At 51.5% G+C, this 22,288-nt stretch overlaps 1 protein-coding gene and 1 pseudogene across 1 annotated transcript in view; both read left to right on the top strand.

Moving 5' to 3' along the window:
- Window positions 1-5,933: 5,933 nt before the first annotated feature.
- Window positions 5,934-22,288, top strand: part of TF (transferrin) — a 28,888-nt gene continuing 12,533 nt past the window's right edge. The window contains 11 exon segments of the mRNA NM_001101694.1: window positions 5,934-6,000; window positions 7,893-8,065; window positions 11,198-11,306; window positions 11,951-12,127; window positions 12,829-12,961; window positions 13,682-13,737; window positions 14,161-14,339; window positions 14,905-15,082; window positions 16,606-16,760; window positions 20,562-20,652; window positions 21,210-21,242. Of these exon segments, the coding sequence (NP_001095164.1) occupies window positions 5,958-6,000; window positions 7,893-8,065; window positions 11,198-11,306; window positions 11,951-12,127; window positions 12,829-12,961; window positions 13,682-13,737; window positions 14,161-14,339; window positions 14,905-15,082; window positions 16,606-16,760; window positions 20,562-20,652; window positions 21,210-21,242 (1,327 nt within the window). The 5' untranslated portion in view covers window positions 5,934-5,957.
- On the top strand, window positions 18,648-20,012 carry LOC138849456 (fatty acid CoA ligase Acsl3 pseudogene; annotated as a pseudogene).

Here is a 22,288-nt window from a genome sequence, read left to right as displayed (position 1 = left end):
TCCCAACTTGACTCTCACTGGGATTAAACATGACAATAGGTCTGATCTGATTTCATCATCATTTAAAAAAAATCATCTATTATTTTTCACTTTATGTTTCTGTGTGGGAGCAAACTGTTGAAATCCTTACTTAATGTATACTAAGCTGATCTTCTGTATATCAAGATAATCGAAAATGAATCTTGATGTGAATGAAAGGGGAGAGGGAGTGGGAAAGGGGAGGGTTGTGGGTGGGAGGGATGGTATGGGGGGGAAGCCATTGTAATCCATAAGTCGTACTTTGGAAATTTATATTTATTAAATAAAAGATTAAAAAAAATACACAGTTATTCTTAAGTGTTGAAATTTAACTGAAATGTGATCCCTGTTAAACATAAGAGTGGGAATAAGAGAGGGAAGAGATGTATAATTTGGGACATGCTCAAGCTGACTTGCCCCAATTGGTAGAGTTAGAAACATACCAGGGGACTCCAATTTAATCCCATCAAGGTGGCATGTACCAATGCCATCTCACTATTCCAAGTGATCAATTTCAGTTCACAATTGATCATAATGAAAGGACTAAGAGTCAAAGGGAGCACATAAACAAGTCTAGTACCTGCTAATACTAACCGATAGAATAAATAAAGGGGAGAGTGATCCAACATGGGAAGTGAGATACTCAGCAGACTCATAGAATGGCGGATGTCCTAAATGGCACTCTGGCCTCAGAATCAGCCCTAAAGGCACTCAGATGTGGCTGAAAAGCCCATGAGAGTATTTCAGGCATGGAAAGCCAGGACACTCTGGCAAAAAAAAAAAAAAAAACCCTAAATGAAAGATCTCTGTGAGTGAGATCTCAGTGGAAAGAACAGGTCTTCAAAGAAGGAGGTACCTTTCTCTGAAGGGAGGAGAGACCCTCCACTTTGACTATGACCTTGTCTAAACAAGATAAGAGTTGGAGAACTCAAGGGGCTTCCATAGCCTTGGAAACTCATGACTGGTGCATAGGGAGATTACTGATACCATAAACAGGAGTGTCAATTTGTAAAGTCAACAACAGGAGTCACTGTGCACTTACTCCTCATGTGGGATCTCTGTCCTTAATGTGCTGTACATTGAAGCTTAGTGCTATAACGAGTACTCAAACAGTATATTTCACTTTGTGTTTCTATGGGGGTGCAAACGGTTGAAATCTTTACTTAATGTATACTAAACTGATCTTCTGTTAAAAAAAAAAAAAAGAAGAAATTAGCAATTCCCAACTTGACTCTCACTGGGATTAAACATGACAATAGGTCTGATCTGATTTCATCATCATTTAAAAAATCATCTATTATTTTTCACTTTATGTTTCTGTGTGGGAGCAAACTGTTGAAATCTTTACTTAATGTATGCTAAACTGATCTTCTGTATATAAAGAGAATCGAAAATTAATCTTGATGTGAATGGAAGGGGAGAGGGAGTGGGAAAGGGGAGGGTTGCGGGTGGGAGGGACGTTGTGGGGGGGAAGCCATTGTAATCCATAAGCCGTACTTTGGAAATTTATATTCATTAAATAAAAGTTAAAAAAAAAAAGAAATTCCAAACTCCTGGCTTCTGCCTGGCCAGCCCTAGTCATTACCGCTGTTGGAGGAGTGAGCCAGTGGATGGAAAATATCTCTCTCTCTCTCTCTCTCTCTGTCTCTAACTATGTCTTTCAAATATATAAATATAGGTTTATTTAAAAGAAACCTTGAGAATCTTCCATTATCTAAGGGTAATGAGTGTGTGTGGGGGGGGGGGGGAGATGGTGTCATGGACCGTATGCAAAATGTCTGACATTTTCCTAAAGCGCCCCTGCCCTGGTCCCCACCCATCCCATGTGCCCCTGGCCCACCAGCCCTGAGCATCGCTTCAGGTCTCTGCCTTTGAACAATGCCCTAGACTCAGGATTTCAGACAGGCTCTGGAGTCAGGCAGAGGACACTGGGGGGGAGGGGGAGGCACCAACTGCAGCAGACACAGGCTCTTTGTTTGCTCAGCTTCTGTGTAAATTGGGCAACATTTGGAAACAACAAATATTGGTTCTGAAGTCCAGTGCCTTCCTGCCCACCCCCTTCTGGGCAGCTTCCCCAACTGCCCTGCACGTCCACACAATGCCCGCTGCTTCTCTAAGAGGCCAGCCCTGGGGCTGGAAGAGGAGGGCTTTATTCTGTTCCTGGTGCAGGTTTTTGGGTCATGTTTGTGTTGGTCTGGAACTGAAAGTCCCCTCAACTCCTCTCTGTCTCTCTCACCGCCTTTGGCCCTGTGCTTCTCTTCCTCGAGATAAACCAGGAAGATTAATACCCAGAAGGCAGCTGTGACCTCAAGGGGGCTGGGCTCAGAGCTCCACAAACAAGGACCCGTTGTTTCATTGCAAGGCCCACCTCGGAAGGAATGGGGAAACTGATCTTACCCCTGAGGGCTTTTTGTCCAAACCACAAGATCTCACCCCAAACAGTGCCTAGCACCCGCAAGGGGCTAAACACATGGTGTTTCCTGAGCTGAGAGCAGAATGCAGTCAGCCTGTGGCCCTGGTTCTCAGCCCTTTCCCAATCTGGCCAGCGTCTCTGTGGGCAGAACCGCTCCCTGGGTGTGTCTGTTGGGAGATGGTGGAGCTGGGAGTGTGCTGTGCCCGTCTCTGTCTTGGGGACCCAAGGCCAAGCCCTCTGATTCTCTGCATCCTCGTTTCCTTGGAGAGGTAGCGTCCCTCGGGAGTGGACACTCACTGGGACCACAGGGCTTGACTCTGCATTCGGCCTGTCCAGCCGACATTTAAGGTGGTGCCCTCCCAGGATTTCGGCTTCCTGACCTCATTTATCTGTAAGACAGCGATGCTAAAGCACTGATGTCAGAGGGCTGAGGTGAGTGCACAGTCCATCTCTCAGTAAATCCCAGTCGTCATGCAGCAGAGAATGAGGGACAATGAGGGTCTTGACTCCAGATGGCCTCTGGTGTGGAATCACACAACCTACCTAAGAGCACAGGTACAAGGGTCACGGACCACCAAGGACACGGTGTAATTCCCTCCACATGCCCCACCGACATGAATAGGGGGCTGGGCACACCATACCTCACCACTGCCCACCTGCCTGCCATGGCCTGCACTGTTCTTACCTGAGTTTCTGGCATTAGCTCAGCACTGGGCAATCCCCTTCCAGCTTCCTGGCAGACCTGCAGCTAGGTGCTTAACTGCTGCCCTGCCAGGTGCCTCCCAGCCAGTCCTGTTCCAGTAATTAAACCCCCCCCCCACCTCCATCCCTGCCCTGAGGTCTCTGCAGGAATCCAGAGCAGCCTCTAAGGTCTGCTGCAGGGATGCGGGCCAAGTCTCATTTTCTCCTGGCTCAAGCACAGGCAGTAGCCCGAGAGGCACCAGCGACCTCTCTTCCTCATGGGAGAGGCAGGTGTCTGGAAGGCCAGCCTTGGCTCATGTCCACATTATAAACAAAAACCTCCAACTAAAGCAAGGACCTCTAACGTAGGATGCGTGTTGTCCCTTTGTGTGTGACACAGCCTATTGGGGTTGGAGAGACCATCCCCAGCTTCAGTTATATTTATTGTTACTGCAGTAAGATTAACAAATTAGCAGGCACTCACATTCCATGGGGAGTGGCCCCAGGTCCCCACCAGGGGGGAAGGGCTGGGCAGGAGCAGGTCCAGTGAAGCTTCTGAAGAATGGAATCTCTGCACAGAGGGGTGGGCTGTCAAAGGGGCGCCGAGTGATTCTGGTGCCCAGACCTCGGTGTTCATTTCTGGAATCTTCGTGTCCATGTCTTGTGGTTCGTGCGTGCCTCAGTAACGGGTATTCAGATGACATAATGTGGGATTCACTCTCCAACTTTCACAAGATGGACAACTATGTTAAAAAAATATCCCTAGGGGGCCAGGGCTGTGGTGCAGTAGATTAAGCCTCCGCCTGTGGCACCGGCATCCCATATGGGCACCGGTTCGAGTCCTGGCTGCTCCACTTCTGATCCAGCTCTCTTGCTATGGCCTAGGAAAACAGTAGAAGATGGCCCAGGTGCTTGGGCCCCTGCACCCATGTGAAAGACCTGAAAGAAGCTCCTGGCTCCTGGCATCGGATGGGCCCAGCTCTGGTGGTTGAGACCATTGGGAATGAACCAACAGATGGAAGACCTTTCTGTTTCTCCTGTCTCTCTCCATAATTCTGCCTCTCAAATAAATACATAAAACTTAAAAAAAAAAAAATCCCTGCAAAGAAACCAGAATTAGAAGAAAATTCCGGAGCTGGTATTGTGGCACAGCAGGTTAAGCCCTAGCTTAGGATGCTGGTTTGAGGATCAACTGCTCCACTGTCCAATCCAGCTCCCTACTAATGCGCCTGAGAAAGCAATCCAAGATGGTCCAAGCACTGGGGCCCCTGCCCCCCATGTGGGAGAACAGAATGGAGTTCCAGGTCCCTGGTTTTGGTCTGGCCCAGCCCTGGCTGTTGTGACCATCTGGGGAGTGAACCAATGAGGGACAAAGATGCACCTCTCACTCTCCCTCTTCCTCTCTCTGTCTCTCTCTCTCTCCCCCTCAGTGATTCTTTCAAGTAACTAATCAAATAAATATTTTTTTAAAAGAAGAAAATTCTGATAACAAGCACAAACTAAGTTACTTCTCCCAGGCCTGGAATAAGCTCTTCGTCAGTTAAAATATGAGGCAGAAGCAGGGACCATCTAGGCAGACCAGATAGGAGTAACTTTTGGAAAAGCTGCAACTATCTTAATGATACCCTGAAATCTAGATTTCCACATTGCCTACAGAACCTTGATCTTCCCCCAGTACATGCTGTACCTTGAGATTCATCATACATAAGAGAGTACAAGTAAAAGGACACTTAAAGCGCAGGGGTGGGTGTTGGGTCTAATGGTTAAGAAACCCGGTCAGGACCCACGTCTCACACTGGAGTACCTGTACTGGATTTGGGCAGGAGCAGTGATGACGGCTCAGGAAGCTGGGTTCCTGCCACCCCTGCAAGAGGCACGGATTGAGTTCCTAACTCTCAGCTGCAGCCTTCCTGGACAGCTGAGGCATGGACCAGTGGACAGGAGCCATCTCTTTCTCGCTGCTTCTCAAATAATCATCCTTTCATATATCTTTACTCCTTGCACATGATTGAAATGCACAAAATTTTTAGTTAAAAAAAAATGTCTACACAGCAGAGGCGCAATCTCTCTCGTGATAACGATGCACAGTCAGAATGGTTTGGGAACTCCCGGGCTGGAGAGGGACAGAAGGACACAGAGGACTTCAGGAACTGGCCAGATCCGCCCTTGCGCTGCTCTCTCTGTACTTGCAGGGCCCTGTGTTCCCAGCTTCCCCGTGCCCCAGCCCCGTTCCCGGCCGCCTCCTGCGCGAGTTCATTTTCCTCTGCTGCTCCGTCCCCGGCCGGCCGAGGGGCCCCAGGGCAGGCGTGAGGGCAGGACGCGAGCCTCCAGCGCAGCAGCCTGAGCCCGTCCGTCAGGGCTGGGCATGGCGGAGCCCGGGAGCACACGGGATGCCTACTCTGCCCTTCTCGACCTCTCTCCCCTGGAAGGGCTCGAGTCTGGGGCCCCCGCAGGCCGGAGTTGGTCTCCACGTATGGGTCCAGCGGGCTCGGGCAGCGCGGGCCCCAAGAGCAGAGCCTCCGCCGGCTCCAGCCCGCGGCAGCCAGCGTCCTGGCACCGAGCGAGCCGCCACGGCAGGGGGTGGGTTTTCCTTTGTTCCCGTTCTCAGAGCACTTTTGTGTTGGATCCCACGCTCCGGTCCAGCAGGAAATGTACCAGGGGGGCGAGGAAGGAAGAGGGGGACGGGCGAGGGCCGATTGGGCAACCGCGCTGAGCAAACACGCGAGGTCAAAGATCGCGCCTGGCCCGCCCCGACGGCGATAAAGGGGCGCGGGGCGCGGGCAGGGTGCGCAGAAGCGGGTCGGTCAGCGCTCGCCGCTCCTCGCCACCACCCCTGAGCTACAAGATGAGGCTCGCCGCAGGCGCCCTGCTGGCCTGCGCCGCCCTGGGTGAGTGAGTACGGGCACTGCCGCAGGGCGGCGCCGCGCCGTGGGGCGCCCGTGCGCCCCCCGCACTCGGGCTGCAGGTGCCTCGCGGTCTCGGCAGCCCTAGGAACAGCCCTGCCCTGAGCTGAGCGCCGGCCGCCGCCTCCTATCGGAGCGCTAACCCCTGCAGCCCGGGAGAACGCTAAATCAGAGCGCTTCCCATCACCGCGTATCCAAACCCAGACTTTTTATCACAGCATCCCCAGCGCCCCGGATCTGCCCCGTGCCCTTTCAGGGTCCGCCGTTCCACGCGCTCTTGACCACGTCTAGGTCCCTCCGGCTAAGGTGGAGGTTCAGAGCATGGGGTGTGAGGCCGCACCGCTTGGGTCTGGGTCCCTGCCTGGCTTCTCCCACGTGAGCCCGGTCGTAACAGCACCTGCGTGGGAGGCTCAGGTGAGGGCCAGGTCTCTGTGGAGGCCGCTGGGGTACACATCCCGCCCCGCCCCCGCGGGAGGCCTGCTGCTGACCACCCCCACCTCCCAGTTTGTTGGGTCCCTGACCTTTGCCTCTGACGTTTGTTTGTTTGCCTGCCCCCTGTGGGGCCTCTGTCACACCACACTGGACCCTTGAGCAATTTGCTCTCCCTGGAAACTACAAGCTCCCGGAGCCACAGCCCAGCATTCCTCACCTCTGCCCTCCTCAGGGCAAGGGTAGTGCTGGAGGCTGCATGGCTGGGGACACATTCTTGTCTGTGGGAACCCTGAGGGGTGGGGAGCTTCCCGGGAAGGAGCCCCCATCCTGTGAGTTCTCAGGGGCTGAGGTGGAACAAAGGGGCAGTCAGTCCCCAAGGTCCCTCCTTGTCCCTCCGGGAGAGCAGTTGGCCACTTCCCTTCATGCTTTGCAGGGCATCAGAGCCCGTCTGAACCAGCTCCTGCTGTGTTGGCCCGCAGGGCACTGAGATGGCAGAGGCTCTAAAGCTCCTCTGATAGGAACAATACTTCCCCACCCCATGGATTCGCTGGTTCACTCCCCAGATGGCTGCAACAGCCGGAGCGGTGCTGATCTGAAGCCAGGAGCCAGGAGCTTCCTCTGGGTCTCCCACACGGATGCAGGGGCCCAAGGACTTGGGCCATCCTCTACTGCTTTCCCAGGCCACAGCAGAGAGCTGGAGCAGCTGGGACTTGAACTGGTGCTCATATGGGATGCCGGCACCGCAGGCGGTGGGCTGTACCCGCTATATCACAACACCAGCCCCATACCACCCCATGGGTTCTAAAAGCTCTCCACACGCCTGGCTTTGGCCAAAAGGAATGGTGGAAAGCAAAGGAGGGCGGGACGGTGCTGGCTGGCTGGAGTTTACTGTTAATCTCTCACCAGCAGGTGGCAGACAAGCAGGCAAATGCATTACCTCTTCATTCCTTTGCCTCCAGCTGCTGGCGGAGGAGGGGCGCAGTAACTTGGAAATAGTCTCCTCTCCCATGCCTTGGGCAGCAGACCGAGAGGCTGAAAAGACCTGGCTTCCCAGCCTGGAGTGGCCACTGCCAAGCAGGATGACTTTGTGCCAAGAGCACCATTCTCTGGTCTGCAACATGGCGATCCCTGCGCTTCCCAGGTGGTGGTAGCAAGTCCGTGTGGGGCAGTAGCTACCAAGGCTGTGTGCACACTGAGGCTCAGGCCCCACGCAGGCCAGGACCAGGCCAGGGAGGGCAGGGCACAGGGAGAGTGCAGGGAGTGTGCTTTCGGCCCCCAGGAGGAGCTCCAGCCAGCACAGGGTAGTCAGCGGGAAACAGAGCACCCTCCTCTTGGGCCAGTCTCGAAAGGCAGTGGCTGCCATGCACTGCAGTGTCCAAGGCCACGAGTGACCGAGAGGACAGGACAGAGGTGGGGTCCTCACACGTCCGTGCTCTCTCCCTCAGGGCTGTGTCTGGCCGTCACGGAGAAGACCGTGCGATGGTGCGCCGTGAATGATCACGAGGCCAGCAAGTGCGCCAACTTCCGGGACAGTATGAAAAAAGTCCTTCCAGAAGATGGCCCCCGTATCGTCTGTGTGAAGAAGGCCTCCTACCTGGACTGCATCAAGGCCATCGCGGTAAGTACTGCCAACCGGACGAGAGTGGAAGATCCACACATTGGCCGCCAGTTTGGAACATTTTTTTAAAAGATTTATTTATTCAGTTGAAAGTCAGAGTTATAGAGGCAGAGAGAGGTCTTCCATCCACTGGCTCACTCCCCAAATGGCTGAGATGCAGGAGATACATATTCCAGTCGTGAGCCCTTCGAAGGACATGCTGTTGGGAAAGTAGGCCAGGGGCCTGCTGTTGCTAGTTGCATATAGGTTAGAAGAAACAGCCAGTTTTCTAGTAGATTGTGTTTTCTCAAGCAGGCGCACGAAGGAGGGCTGGGCCAGCCTAGGAACCTGACCCTAAGCCTTGCTGGAGTCATGGTCAAATCTCTTAGTGCAGGAGTTTGGGCAGATTTGTCAGGTGCAGAAAGGACTGCACCCTGAGAGCTAAGCAAGCAGGAGGGGTTGGGGGGGGGGGAGAGGCAGACTCAGCCCCTGGGAGCCTGGCTCACCTGGAGCAGTCAGCACTGGGGTGTGCAGAGCGGGCTGGCTGAGTGTCTCCTCCTGCCTCCAGTCCCTTCCTGCATGGCTTCCTCAAGGTCCACTCACTGCTGCTCCTCTGCTGGGCTTGGTCATCCAGCCCCCTGAGGTCATGCCTGGTTTGATCTCTGTCCTCCTCCTGGGTCAGGTTCCCCCTGGGAATCCCTGCTGCTAGCGCTGGCCCCCCCTGTTTGCAACCTGGCTCCTTGCCTTCCTTAGCACCAGAGGCAATGGGGTCTCGGCCAAGAAAACCCAGATTCCTGACCACTCCCCCCAACTCCACTGCACGGGGAAAAGCTCCTGTTTGCTTATTCATTTTTATTCAGTGATTTGAGGTGTAGTAGGGGGGTACCTGCAGGTTTGGACAAAGCCACAAAGAGCATTTCATATCCTGGGTCTAGCTGTTTGGGAAAAGAGATCCGCCAGGTCTCCTAGCTCTTTATGATACTGCAAGTGGATGTACCAATTATTTTTTTATGAAAATTTTGTTCTGTTTTGTCATACTAAAATATGTTTTTATAATGCAAAAATGTCCGTTGCTGACTGCATGGATGGCAAAATCTGTTAGAAACATACAATGAAATAGTTTTCAGCCTTCAGAATAAATGAAATGGTAATGCATGCTGCTTTGCGGATGCAGGTGGAAAGCTAAGGGAGGTGAGCGGATACAAAAGGACAAGTTCTCTGTGATTCCTCGCCCACGAGGTGCCGAGGTCGTTAAAGTCCTAGAAACAGAAGTAGAGCAATGGGGCTGCAAGTATCTGATTGATAGAACAGGGTTCTGTAAGGAACAACGAGCAAGTTCTGGAGGTGGATAGTGGTGATGGTTACAAACAGGGTCATTGTGCCGAACGCCACTTAAAAATGGCTAAAATGGAAAATGTGTTATATGCATTTGGTTATAACAAAATGAAAACCACCTTGTTATAAAAAGTGTTAAAGCCAAAGACAGTTTGGCTTACATCAGTGTTTTATTTCATTTAGAAATAGTATTGTATTGTTGTCTACCTGTAACATGACAATTTTTGCCTTGTAATTTGATCAGTAAGAATAGATCATAGAGAAGTGGCAAGAGTTTCTGGGAAACTCATTTTGCTTAAAGGTATCTGAAGCAAAAACAAGGAGAAAAAGTTCGCTTTTTTTCTTTTTTAAAGTGTTATTTATTATTTGAGAGGCAGAGTTACAGAGAGAGAGGGAGAGAGAGAGACAGAGAGAGGTCTTCCATCGCTGGTTCACTCACCAAACAGCCGCAACGACCAGAACTGAAGCCAGGAGCCAGGAGCTTCTTCCAGGTCTCCCATAAGGGTGCAGGGGCCCAAGCACTTGGGCCATCTTCTACTGCTTTCCCAGGCCACTAGCAGGGAGCTGGATTGGAAGAGGAGCAGCTGGGACTCAAACCAGTACCCATATGGGATGCCAGCACTGCAGGCAGCACCAGACCCGAACTCTTTTCTTTTAAGTGTCTATATAAAAGAGACAGTTTGGTTCACTTTAGAATTCACGTAAAGAGAAAATAAATTACAGGCCTAAGGGGAAGGTAGTGATAATACTAAACATGACCCACTGATCTAAGATGAGGGTTCACAGAAGCACAAAGTAAAATAATAACAATACTAATAATAACCCATGTAACAGTGTAGTAGTAGATTCAAATCCCAGCTCCATGACTTCCTTGCTCTGAGCCCTGGGGAAGCGACTTTAACCTTTCCCTTGCTGTTTTCTCACTTGTGAAATGGAGCTGAAATGGCAGGAAGGGGCAGTGATAATCAGGTGTTTTACCATTCGGCACATAGAACAGGTTGAACATTCTTCACCGGCTGTGCTGTAAATTTTGTGAGCACCAACGTGATGCCACAAATGGAAAACCCTACATCACGAGACTGTTGGTCATAACCAATATGGATAAAATGCCATAGAAAGTTACCTTCAGGCTATGTGTATGAGGTGTACAGGAGACACACTAGCTTCTTGTTTAGACTTGGGTCCTATTCCCTAGAGATCTCATTGTGTGCGTGCAGGTATTCCGATCCTGACGTACGTCTGGTCCCCAGTACTTCAGATAAGGTATATTCAACTTTCATAACCAAGAAGTTAAACCCAGAGAGGGTGCTGGATCTCTGAACACAGGCTTCAGCAGTTTTCGGGACCCAGACAGGAAGGGAAAGTATTGAGTGCTGAGTCAGAGTGGAGACAAGTGTTGCATGGCTTCCTTCCTCCTCCAGAAAGAAGTTTCCAGAAAGCCTCCCGAGGAAGGCCTTGTAGGAGGTGTCAGGGTAAAGAAATCTGTGAATGACGGCCGTGCTAGGAATGCCAGTAGGTCTCTTCTTCAGAGACTGCAGTGCCCTGGCTGTGCACCGGCTTCGCCCAGGAGGCCAGCCAGGTCAAGCCTTTGTAACCTCCAAGGCCACACCCATGTAGAGTTTGGACCAGGAGCTGGACAACCTGCAGGGACAACTCTCTTCCTCTGTGCTGGAGCCATGCTGGGCGCAGTCTGCCCAAACTGAGGGGTCTTCTGCCCTGGACTCATGGAGCCTCACTAGTCAGGCCGGCCTTGTCCAGTTTTGGTGAGCTTGCCTTGGAGGCAAGGGCCTCCTTGAGGCCTGGACTCTTGTTTTTCAGGCACACGAAGCGGACGCCGTGACGCTGGACGCGGGTCTGGTGCATGAGGCCGGCCTGACTCCCAACAACCTGAAGCCTGTAGTAGCAGAGTTCTATGGGTCAAAAGAGAGTAAGTTCTCTCCGGGTAGACATTGAGTCTGGTGTTAGTACTAACGCGTGTTCCCCTTCGGGGAGTGAGGGGAGCACGAGGGGCCCTCTGTGGGCTTTGGGCTGCTTGAAGCCGGGGGCTGTCTGGGCCAGGACTGTGCTCACTGAGGAGACAGAACAGGCCGTGCTGTGTGCATTCTGACCTGAAGGCCACTGGGGTCTAGTGCTGTGTCCAGGCATCGTGCACCAGGGAGCGACCCCTGTGGAGCACACCCTGGGACCCCAACAGCCCTGCACGTCTCTGTGATAACCTGTCTTTCCCTGGAAAGGCTTTGAGGAGATGTGGGCCTTGTTGCCACAGCGTCGGTTTCCTGTGGACTTGGGTTGGTCGGTGTAGACAGGTGCAATGCAGGGCCAGGGTAGGCACGCCATCTGGGGCACACGTGCCTGCAGCCTTTTTGCCACTGTGTGTGCCTGCGGGCTCATTAGAGCTGCACCTCCCGTGCTCGTCTTTTCCCTGCAAACCCAGGATGCATCCCTGACTCTTCCTCACCACCCAACATAAGTGGCCTCTGGGCCCCCCTTCGCTCCTCAAGGGTATGTAGTGATGAGCAGGGCTGCCCCGTGTGGGACGGAGGACCGTGCATTCACACTGTCCCTCCGCAGATCCAAAGACCTTCTACTATGCTGTGGCTCTGGTGAAAAAGGGCAGCAACTTCCAGCTGAACGAGCTCCAAGGCAAGAAGTCCTGCCACACAGGCCTCGGCAGGTCCGCCGGGTGGAACATCCCAATAGGCCTACTTTACTGTGACCTACCGGAGCCACGCAAGCCCCTGGAGAAAGGTAAGCAGGCTAGAGGGTGGGTGCTCCCGGGCAGGCACCCCTACTCCAGATGCCCACCTCGGCCAGCCTGGACTCACACGGTCTCCATCCGCTGAACATGTGGGAAGAGCTCCAGGGTGGGCAGGGAGGCTAGCCGGCTTGGAGCTGGCAGGTCTGCATGGTGCCCTTGGGAGGAAACAGCTGGGCCCTTTTTGCTCTGCGCTCCCAGAACCGTCCTGGGGGGCGTGGAGGAAAGGCCAGAGGGCGTGGTGGAGGATTTCAGGGTGCACCACAGTGGCCGGGCCCACTTGTTTTCCCTGGAGTTCTTTGCTGCCTGTGCTGATGTGTGTGCTGTTCCACCAGAGGTTGTTCTGATGGCCATCTAATGGCCGTGAGGTTGACCCGCACCTCTCCGGGTGGTCCTCCCAGCTCTAGGGCACAGGTCCCACAGGGCCCCTCTGAGGAGGCCTGGAGGCAGATCTTAGCTGGTGAGAAGTCCAGGTCTGTTTCCTTGGTTGGGTGTTGACAGCACAGGGGTTCACTCGCTGTTGATTGGAGCCCCTCAATTCTGATGCAGCAGCATAGGTAAGGGTGAGCTGGGACTGGGCTTGCCGTGTTGGGCTTAGTCCCTTTCTGTTCCCTAATGGGCCCAGGCTGGGAGGTGTCCCTGCCCGCGGCCAGGCTCGCTCATGCCCTGTGGTCTGTCTCTCTGTGTTGAGCAGCAGTGGCCAGTTTCTTCTCGGGCAGCTGTGTCCCCTGTGCGGATGGTGCGGACTTCCCCCAGCTGTGTCAGCTGTGCCCAGGGTGTGGCTGCTCCTCCGTTCAGCCGTATTTCGGCTACTCCGGCGCCTTCAAGTAAGTGAGACTGCTGCCACCTAGTGGCCAAGGTGCTGGTGTCCTTAGAGTGAGAGGTCAGCACTGGCCCAGTGCAGTACCCTGCCCCGTACCAGGCTATCCAGGAAGCCTGATCACTCCCAGTAGACCCGTAGTTCAGCTTCGGACGCCTGAAGCCAGCCAGCCCACGTTCTCCTTCCTCTCTTGGGGGCCTTTTTCTCTCCCCGGAGCCCTTGAGCCTGGCCAGTGCCTCCTCTCACTGGACCAAGCCAGGTCTGAAAGGACAAGCATGTCTGAGCCCACTCTTCACAGTGATACAGGCTCAGCGTACAGGCCTGTCTCCCACCACTGTATCCTGCCAGTTTCCCGTGCTTGGTTTCCTGCTGCCTCTTTCTATCTGGATTAAATGCTTGCATTGTATAGCCAGGCAAGGGCTCATGTCCGTCCTTAGCAGGCACCACTGCCTTATTTTCTATTCCAGGAGCTTACAAAAGCTTTTCCACATGAAAATAGCTTCCATTGCTTCCTGTGCTTTGGGGTGTAAGGTGGGTCCTTTATCTCGTGTCAGTTCACTGCAGCCTCCCCCATCTTGGTGGTCTCCTGATGTCAGCCTCAGCTGTAGGGCCCACCCAGAGGCCTCCCCCAGACTCTACCCTTGTGTGACAGTGTGGCCAGAACCTCCAGGGTGAGGAGAAGGGCCTGTCCTATGGGAGCCGCCCTAAAAATGTTCCTTTTGCACAGGTGTCTGAAGGATGGTCTTGGGGATGTGGCCTTTGTCAAGCAAGAGACCATATTTGGTAAGTGACAGAAGCCAGCAGGTGCTCTCCGAGTGGTGAGCATTCTTCTCTCCTGCCCCCTTTCTCATGCTCAGTGGTGGGATGTGAGCACACGGCTCCAGCCATGCAGAGGGAGGGTACCTGGGGGGTCCTTGGCCCTCTTTCCCTGGTCCAGCGTCTCCATGCAGTGACTATCCCTGCAGCAGTGGTGCCATAGCAAACGATGAGGGGCTGGTCTGGCTGACCTTGGCCTGTGGAGATCAGACTCGTGGTAGGGCATGGGTAGCATCAGAGGCCTCCCTGTCTTGAGGAAGTCACTTTCCTGCATGTTCCCTGGTGCCTAGTGATCGTGCCAAGGCTCTTGGCTTGTACCTTCCACAATCCATGGGATTCCAAGGGTAGGGAGGCAGCACCCTCAGCTCATCTACGCTTTCCCTCCCCCAGAGAACCTGCCCAGCAAGGATGAGAGGGATCAGTATGAGCTGCTGTGCCTGGACAACACCCGGAAGCCAGTGGACGAGTATGAGCAGTGCCACCTGGCTCGGGTCCCTTCCCATGCAGTCGTGGCCCGAAGTGTGGACGGCAAGGAGGACCTGATCTGGGAGCTTCTGAACCAGGCCCAGGTAGCCCCAGCTGCTGTCTCCCTCTGCTACTTGCTCCCTGCTTGGATCTGGGGACTCTCCTCCTTGCCTTCTTGCCACCGTAGACGTCCTGTGTGTTCAAGGCACAGCGGGAACCGTGCCACACACCATCAGCTTCTCTCAAAGTCCCCAGCTGGGACTCCGCACAGAGCAGCAGGCATCAGCTCTGCTGCCACCTTTAGCCAGTGATGGCTCAAGAGGCTCCATACTGTTCTGTTCCAGGCAAACCTCCCTGTCCAGTGACTCCCCCTCCAAAGGAAGCAACCTCTCCTCAGGGGCTGTCGCCCTGACTGCACAGGGAGCCACTCGCCCAGCCCTTCCCTCTGTCCAGAGTTTAAGAGGCAACCGTGCATGCTGGCCTCGGAACTAGACATGTTTTTTCCCTCCGTGTTCTTGCAACCCAGTTTGGCAGACAGGCCCAGACGTCTGCTCAGGAAGTTAGGGTCCGGCCTGGTCCCCAGAGGACTGGTGCTGGGTGTGCAGCACCACAGCTGAAGTTTTTCATTTTTCCCTATGGCCATTCATGCTCCCATTCTACTGTGAACAGGAACATTTCGGCAAAGACAAATCGGGAGACTTCCAACTGTTCAGCTCTCCTCATGGGAAGAACCTGCTGTTTAAGGACTCAGCCTATGGGTTTTTTAAAGTTCCCCCCAGGATGGACGCCAACCTGTACCTGGGTTATGAGTACGTCACCGCCGTTCGTAACCTACGGGAAGGCATATGTAAGTGCTGGGGTAGGGCCTGGCAAGCAGAGGGGCTTGGGGAGACGGGTGAGGGCAAGGACCAGCGACGGAGCCTCCCCAGGTGTCTGAACGCCTTTCCTGATGTTCCTTTGTCTGCCCTAACAGTGAACCCAGTGTTAGACTGATGCTGATTGGCATTAGTTATCTTGGAGTGGCCTGGACACCAGCCGGGGCTTTAAAGGAAATTAACACTTTAAATGCCTGGGCCAGGTGCTAGCTGTATCGCCCATGCATAAGTCCAGGATCATCCAGCCCACTGGGTGGAATCAATTAGCCTGGCACAAAGTAGGGAAAACAAAATGAGGTTTCTCCAGATTGCACATCTCTAGACAATATGAGGGTCAGCCTGTGCCGTGGTGGAACCGGGCAATTCCAGTCCTGGCTTTCATTGGATCATGGTTTGTTTGTTTTTTAAATCATTCATTCATTCAACAAACATTTATTGAACATCTAGCCATAAACTCTGAGGTGCTAGACATGCACCATTCTTCTGTCCTGGAACTCTCAGATCTGGGAAAAGACAATGCTAAAAGAATAGTCACACAATTGAATGATCAATTACCTAATGAAACACTTGCTCAGAAGGAAAAAAAAATGACAGCAAAATACCATGGTCCTCTGAGAACGTATTGCAAAAAAAATGGACCCTGGCCTAGGGATTGAGGCCAGGCCTCCCAAGCAAGTGACTCTTGAGCCAAGTGTGAAAGACGAACAGGGGCCCACGCACTCATCAGGCATTTATCATGCTGACCACGTGCTGGGCCTGCTCTGAACGCAAAGGGGAGCCCGGTGAACAAGACTCCCCAGGCCCTGTCCTGGTTGGAGCAGATGTTCTGCCAGGAAACCAAGAATAAACTATGAACATAGGATGAGAGCACAGCAGGTGATCAAGCACCATCTGAAAAAGAAGGGAAAAATCAGTCACAAGTCCTAGAGCGCTCCAAGGCTGGAGAGTTGGCTTCTCAGAAGAGAAAAGCCAAATCTGAGTAAGAAGGCAACCAAGAGATTCTGTAGTGACTTTGCTTTCTGACGATGAAATCGCTGAATGGGATCTCTCTGGTTTTCCCTTGTAAACTCCAGAACGTTAGGACAGTGAGCAGCATTAATGCCTGCCACACTGCAGTCAGGACCTCCTTTCTTTTTTTTTTTTAATATATTTATTCATTTATTTATTTGACAGGTAGAGTTATAGACAGTGAGAGAGAGAGAGAGAAAGAAAGGTCTTCCTTCTGTTGGTTCACCCCCCAAATGGCCACTATGGCCAGTGCTACGCCGATCTGAAGCCAGGAGCCAGGAGCTTCATCCTGGTCTCCCATGGGGTGCAGGGCTCAAGGACTTGGGCCATCCTCCACTGCCCTCCCAGGCTATAGCATAGAGCTGGCCTGGAAGAGGAGTGACTGGGACTAGAACCCGGCGCCGCAGGCGGAGGATTAACCAAGTGAGCCACGGTGCCGGCCCGGGGGCCTCCCTTCTAACCTCTGGTTCTTTCTCGAATGCCACAGGCCCAGACCCCTTACAGGATGAGTGCAAGGCGGTGAAGTGGTGCGCTCTGAGCCACCACGAGAGGCTCAAGTGTGATGAGTGGAGCGTTACCAGTGGAGGGTTAATAGAGTGTGAATCGGCAGAGACCCCGGAAGACTGCATTGCCAAGATCATGGTATGTCGCTCCTGCCCCACCCCCATCCTGGGGGTGCCCCCGCCGCTGCCTGCTGGCCCACTGCTGAGGCAGAGCTAGTGTGTGTCCTGAGAGGATCCCAGGAACCAGCCCCACAAAAGCTGGGAAGGACGGCTTTAGGGCTCAGCTTCCTCCTCGGATGAGAACAGGGTGGGAAGGCCAGCAGAGCAGTGCCCTGCTTAGCCGAGGCTGAGCCCCCGTGCTCTGTCAGAGTAGAGTGGGATCCTGTGTTGAGTTTGTGAGCAGGTACAAATGTGCTTTGCTGGTCAAAAGAGTATCCCACGTTTGCTCCAAGAGCATTGTGAAAATCCTGAATGATATGAAGAATGCTGTACAATCATGCAACCGAGAAAATCTCTGGTTGGGATCATACATACGGTTGCTCGGTATATTGCTCTCACCTCATGATTTCTAGTGAGCTTTGACCATGTCCAAAACATTCTTTAAGGACCTGATTTGGAGCTTTTGTGCTGACATACACATCAAGGCAGCATGCCTGGACAGGGCATAAAACTCCAAGCTCCATGCCTCCAGATGCACTCATTCCTTGCTCTATGCATTTTCTCCATTTGGTTATTCTTTATTGGATCCTTTAGAATAAACTAGTGAATTATTAAAACAAAGACACTCAGACCTCCTGCCATTATCAACTGATTCTTGCTGAAATCTGTTCATTCTACTTTCTGAGCACTTGTAGATAACCATGTAGCTTCAAAGCCATCTCCTCTGAAGTGAAAATAGACCATCAACCCCATTCTTCTGTATTTTGTATGTTTCATAATTAATATCACTTTATACTATTTGATTGCTCATTCCGTTTTTTTGGCCTGAACCAAGATGAGAAAAATCATACAAAATGAAAGCAAAGGCTGCAGATTCAAAACCTGAGTCCACATACAGAGTTGTTAACAGTTTGGGTGATTTGACTTCAGCATTATACGCTGGTTGTTACCCATTAAAGCTTTTATGTATGCAAACAAAACCCTCACAAATTTAAGGATGAGAGACTCTTGAGAGCACAGGAATCTTTTTTTAAAGAGATTTATTTATTTATTTGGAAGGCAAAATTACAGAGAGAGAGAGAGAGAGAATATGAATCTTCCATCCACTGGTTCATCCTCCAGATGACCCCAACAGCCAGAGCTGAGCTTATCTGAAGCCAGGGAGCCAGGAGCTTCTGCTGGGTCTCCCAAGTGGGTGCAGGAGCCCAAGTTCTTGGGCCATCTTCTGCTGCTTTCCTAGATACATTAGCAGGGAGCTGGGTGGGAAGTGGAGCAGCCAGGACCTATCCAGCACCCATATGGGATGCTGGTGCTGTAGGCAGCAGCTCTACCAGCTATGTCACAACACCGGCCTCAGCGCTGGAACCTTAAATGAGGAAGATAAAGGATAACCAAGTGGAAGCATGTTTTTGAAGATATTTGTTGACACTATAATTTGCTCTCCTATGAAGATGTCATTCAAAGACTGAATTTTGGAAATGGTTTACAGATGTTGGGTCAGAAACCAAAGAACAGCACTTCCATGTTCTGTGAGATCAGGACCAAATGGATGGTTGAGGCATGGTCGTGACTTATGCATAATATTCAGCATGTTACCTTTTATGCTACTCTGGGGTGCCAAGCAATTGTTCACTGATTAAATGAAGTAGAAGCGACCAACATATTTGCTAGTAAAGAACTCTTGCAAACAAAGTTGGAGGGTTTAGTTTTTTTGGTCCCAACCCTGGGATACATCATTACCGGCAATGGGAAGCCACTGATCTGTCCAAGGTCCCCAAAGGTGTTACAGGTGCACCTCCTGCTGCAGTGAAAGCACAGATGGACATGGGAAGCAGACCTCAGAGCCAGTGTCCTCAGATGGTGCATGATGAAGTGCACAAGTGGATGCACAGGACTTCAGGGTCTCACCTGGTAGCATGATTAGGCATTGCTGGGGTGGTGGAAGGATTCCAGGACTGTAAGAGGAAGCTGACCACACTGGGTATTTGCCTTTGGTACGTGTTCTGGAATCCAGTGCTGACCTTGCCTGTCTCACAGGTGCCTCAATGGCAACTCTTCACCACAGACTATAATGGTTCAGTCTTTAAAAATGAAGAAAAGAAAAAAGGAAGTCAAAGCTTCATCCTGGTTTCATCCAACACTGATGGTAGTGTTCTGGAAATCATGAACCAGATCTGCACAAATGCCACAAGTAAAGTACATGAGAGTAGTAATTTTAAATGCATTTCTGAACTATAATTATAAAATGAAACTATTTCAAAAGGGCATAGTATCAGCTTTGCTTTTCTGGAAATCTTTACTAATGCCATGTGACAGCTTTAATTTTCTGGAAATCTCAACGCTTGCTAGGTAGAACAATCTAGCTTCTATTCGGTGGAGATACTCCACTTTCTGCACCCACACAACACAGCAACTCATGAAGACCTGTTTTTGCTAGCTCACTTGTCAGGGTTAGGGACTCACTGAATCTGCTGGAGCCACAATACTGGCAAAAGTGGGAGCCCCGCTAGTTCTCTGTGAAATAAAGACCTGGGAAAGAGCTGGAAACTCTAGTAGGCAAAGTTCCTACTGGTGACCAAAATGTGACAATGAGATACTACAAAAATTAAGCAAAAAGCAAAGCTGATTTCCTTGAAGAGTAAAATGGACAGAAGTGGCTCTGTATTGGAGACACTAGAGAGGTTGATGGTTGTTTAAAAATCATTGAGTTGAGCTTAAAAAGGACCTTGTAAAAGCCTGTGCAGAGTGTGTTTCTCTTGGCAAAGGGGAGCAGCTTTGAAGGTGCTCCTACTCCTGGATGGCTTCTGTGCGTATGCAAATGGGAACCAGTCTTGTGCCATTGGAACTCTTGTGCCAGATCAAAAGAAACCAACAGAACTACCTCTGAAGAAAGGAATTCAAGGAACTCGAGAGGAACTAACAGTTATGAAATAGAAAACGGGGCTCTTGGTGTACTTAGGTGCTGTCATATCATCAAGTCTGGAAAAGTTTCAAATCCCATTAAAGATTCATTGGAGCCCTGACCCACGGGCCCAGAAATGTAAAGAGCTGAGGACCCATCGCCAGGCTGGCACTGGTTGAAAATGTATGAAAGAACTGGGGTCTCCCTGTTGAGCATCAGCCTACCACCCTGTGTGCAGGTCAAATAGGGAAATATTTCGAATCTCTTTTGGTTCCCCTTTTTCACTTTTACAAGTCGCATTTATTCTTTTTGTCCACCCATCTCATTATTCCTCTATGGCATATCCTTAGGAAGTATATTGCCAGACTGCAGGGTTGTCTTCCCATTTTTTGTTGAATCTAAGCATCTCTGATATTCCATACTTATTAGCTTTGTATTAAGTCATCTGAGGAGACTTGACTCATTCACTAAACACCTTGTCTGCACCGGGCAGCCAGCCAACAAAGCCGAGTCAAGGAGAGGCGCTATCCCACAGACTGGGCTACTAAGTCCATGGCTCCCTTCATTGGCCTCACAAATGAGAATCCCTGGTGCGAGAGAGGTGTCCTAGGACTGTCTCCAAGACACTGTGTCCTATGAGAAGCCCAGGGGACTGAATGTGGGGCTTTGCTCTTGAACCAACTCAGCAAGGCATCTGGAATTTATCATGCTGCTTGGATGAAGAGGAGAATGCATTTTACTTCCTATGGTTGGTGGGCCTGGCCGCTCTTCTGGGGAGTCATGAGCTGGGTCATGGGCAGGTCCTTCAAGGAAGGAGCTGTGAGGGCCCAGGACATCCCTCGTTCTATCAGCCGTGAGTGACTGTGTCTTTGCTTACAGAATGGAGAAGCTGACGCCATGAGCTTGGACGGAGGATATGTCTACATAGCGGGCCAGTGTGGTCTGGTGCCTGTCCTGGCAGAGAACTATGGTAAATGGGGTGGAGGGGGAGAGGGCACTTCTCTGTATTTCTTCCCTCTGAATTAGGGGAAGAGGAGACGGGGAAATCACAGCCTGACCCTGCCATAACTGCTGTAAGGCTCTCCTGGCAGAGCGCCAACTGCTTCCCAGACTCTGGGCTCCCTCCCGGAGCAGCCCCACAGTCATCGTAAGGGGATGGCACTTAACCCCCTTGCAGCAGTGGGGAACGGGGGGCTCTGTGCTGTGAAGTTCCCACAAAAGTAACCCTGCTGCAGAGGACAGCTGGGCTCTCTGGCAGTTTCCAGATGCACGCTTTGCCCCTGCCCTGTTGCAGGGGTTTCAGTATAGTTGGCCACCACCACCCTGCGGGCTCAGTGCAGACAGAGCAGGAAACCTGTTGGCAGTTTGTGGGTCCGTTCCAGAGCTGAGATGGAGCTGCCTGCTTGTTGAGAATCGGTGACATGTGTAGCCTTGCCTGACTCTTTGTTCCTGGTTGCAGCATGAGAAAGGCTAGTCTCTCTAATCTCTAAGTAACTGTTGAACGCTGTCTGCATTTTCTTTTTCCAGAAAGCACTGATTGCAAGAAAGCACCGGAGGAAGGTGAGTTGGAATTGGTAACCTTGGGAGTTAAAAGGTAAATTCCCATTGCTTTGGGAAGTGGTTTGCTAAGTTTAATGTTCAAATCACAAGGCCCTGGCAGAAACCAGTTTTTAGAGTGCAACAGAATCATGGAAGGCTGGTAACTGATGAAGATGGTGGGGCTTCCTGTGTACTTACTGGGACAGGATTTCTCACTAAATCACGTTCAGTAGGTATTGGCATCCTTTAAGGATGTGTAAGAGGACCCTAGGGCTCAGGGAATTTATGCGTTGTCCAGGACTCCATGCATCTAGATGTAAACCCAGGCTCTCCCCTTTGTTCCCTACCACCTTGCATTACCTAGGCTTGTGCAGTTTTAGATAAGTCAACACCAGCCAGGCAACCTACATGCTTGTTCCTTGCAGGGCCGAGTAGTGAACCTCACAAAGACAAGTATCTGGGAGCATGGAATCACCCAACCACCCTGACAGGGATGGGCCTAGGTCTTCAAACCAACCTTGCTCTCACCAGGAGGTCTGGTTAGGGGTGGATTTTAGAAAGATGGGGTTGGATCAAGTTAGGAAGTCTTGCACCAAGGAGCACTGGGTCTCAGGGCCTCTGTGCCCCTACTGCAGATGGCCAGCAGTATGCAAGTCTGTCCTTGTCACTTCTACCAGTTACACCCTCCCAGCCTCTCCCAGGACATCACCTGAGGAGCAAAGCTCTTCAGCAGATAAAGAACCACTCTTACTCCATGGATAATAAGAATTCTATTTTCTGTTGGAAACACTGTTCTAAGTTGATTAAATTAGAACACTGGAAGCATCGGTTGGATGTTCTGCTCCCGTTTTAAGGACCAGCACGTGTTTGCTGTGAAAAATGACAGCTGACTTAATTTTGATATTTTTCCATTTTGCTTGTGTATAAAATTATATTCACCTTATCAGAAAATGTCTGTGCTGATTATCCCCTATGATTTATTGTATCGAAGTGCAAGTTAATTTATAAAATGCTGCAGTTGCATTAGATGCTTAGTATCCATTCCTCCCATATAACGCACTGCAAGG

This window comes from Oryctolagus cuniculus, chromosome 4 (genome assembly GCF_964237555.1).
Source record: "Oryctolagus cuniculus chromosome 4, mOryCun1.1, whole genome shotgun sequence".
Lineage (NCBI taxonomy): Eukaryota > Metazoa > Chordata > Mammalia > Lagomorpha > Leporidae > Oryctolagus > Oryctolagus cuniculus.
The sequence above is the reverse complement of the archived record's forward strand: the minus strand, read 5'-3'. Positions and strand labels throughout refer to the sequence as shown.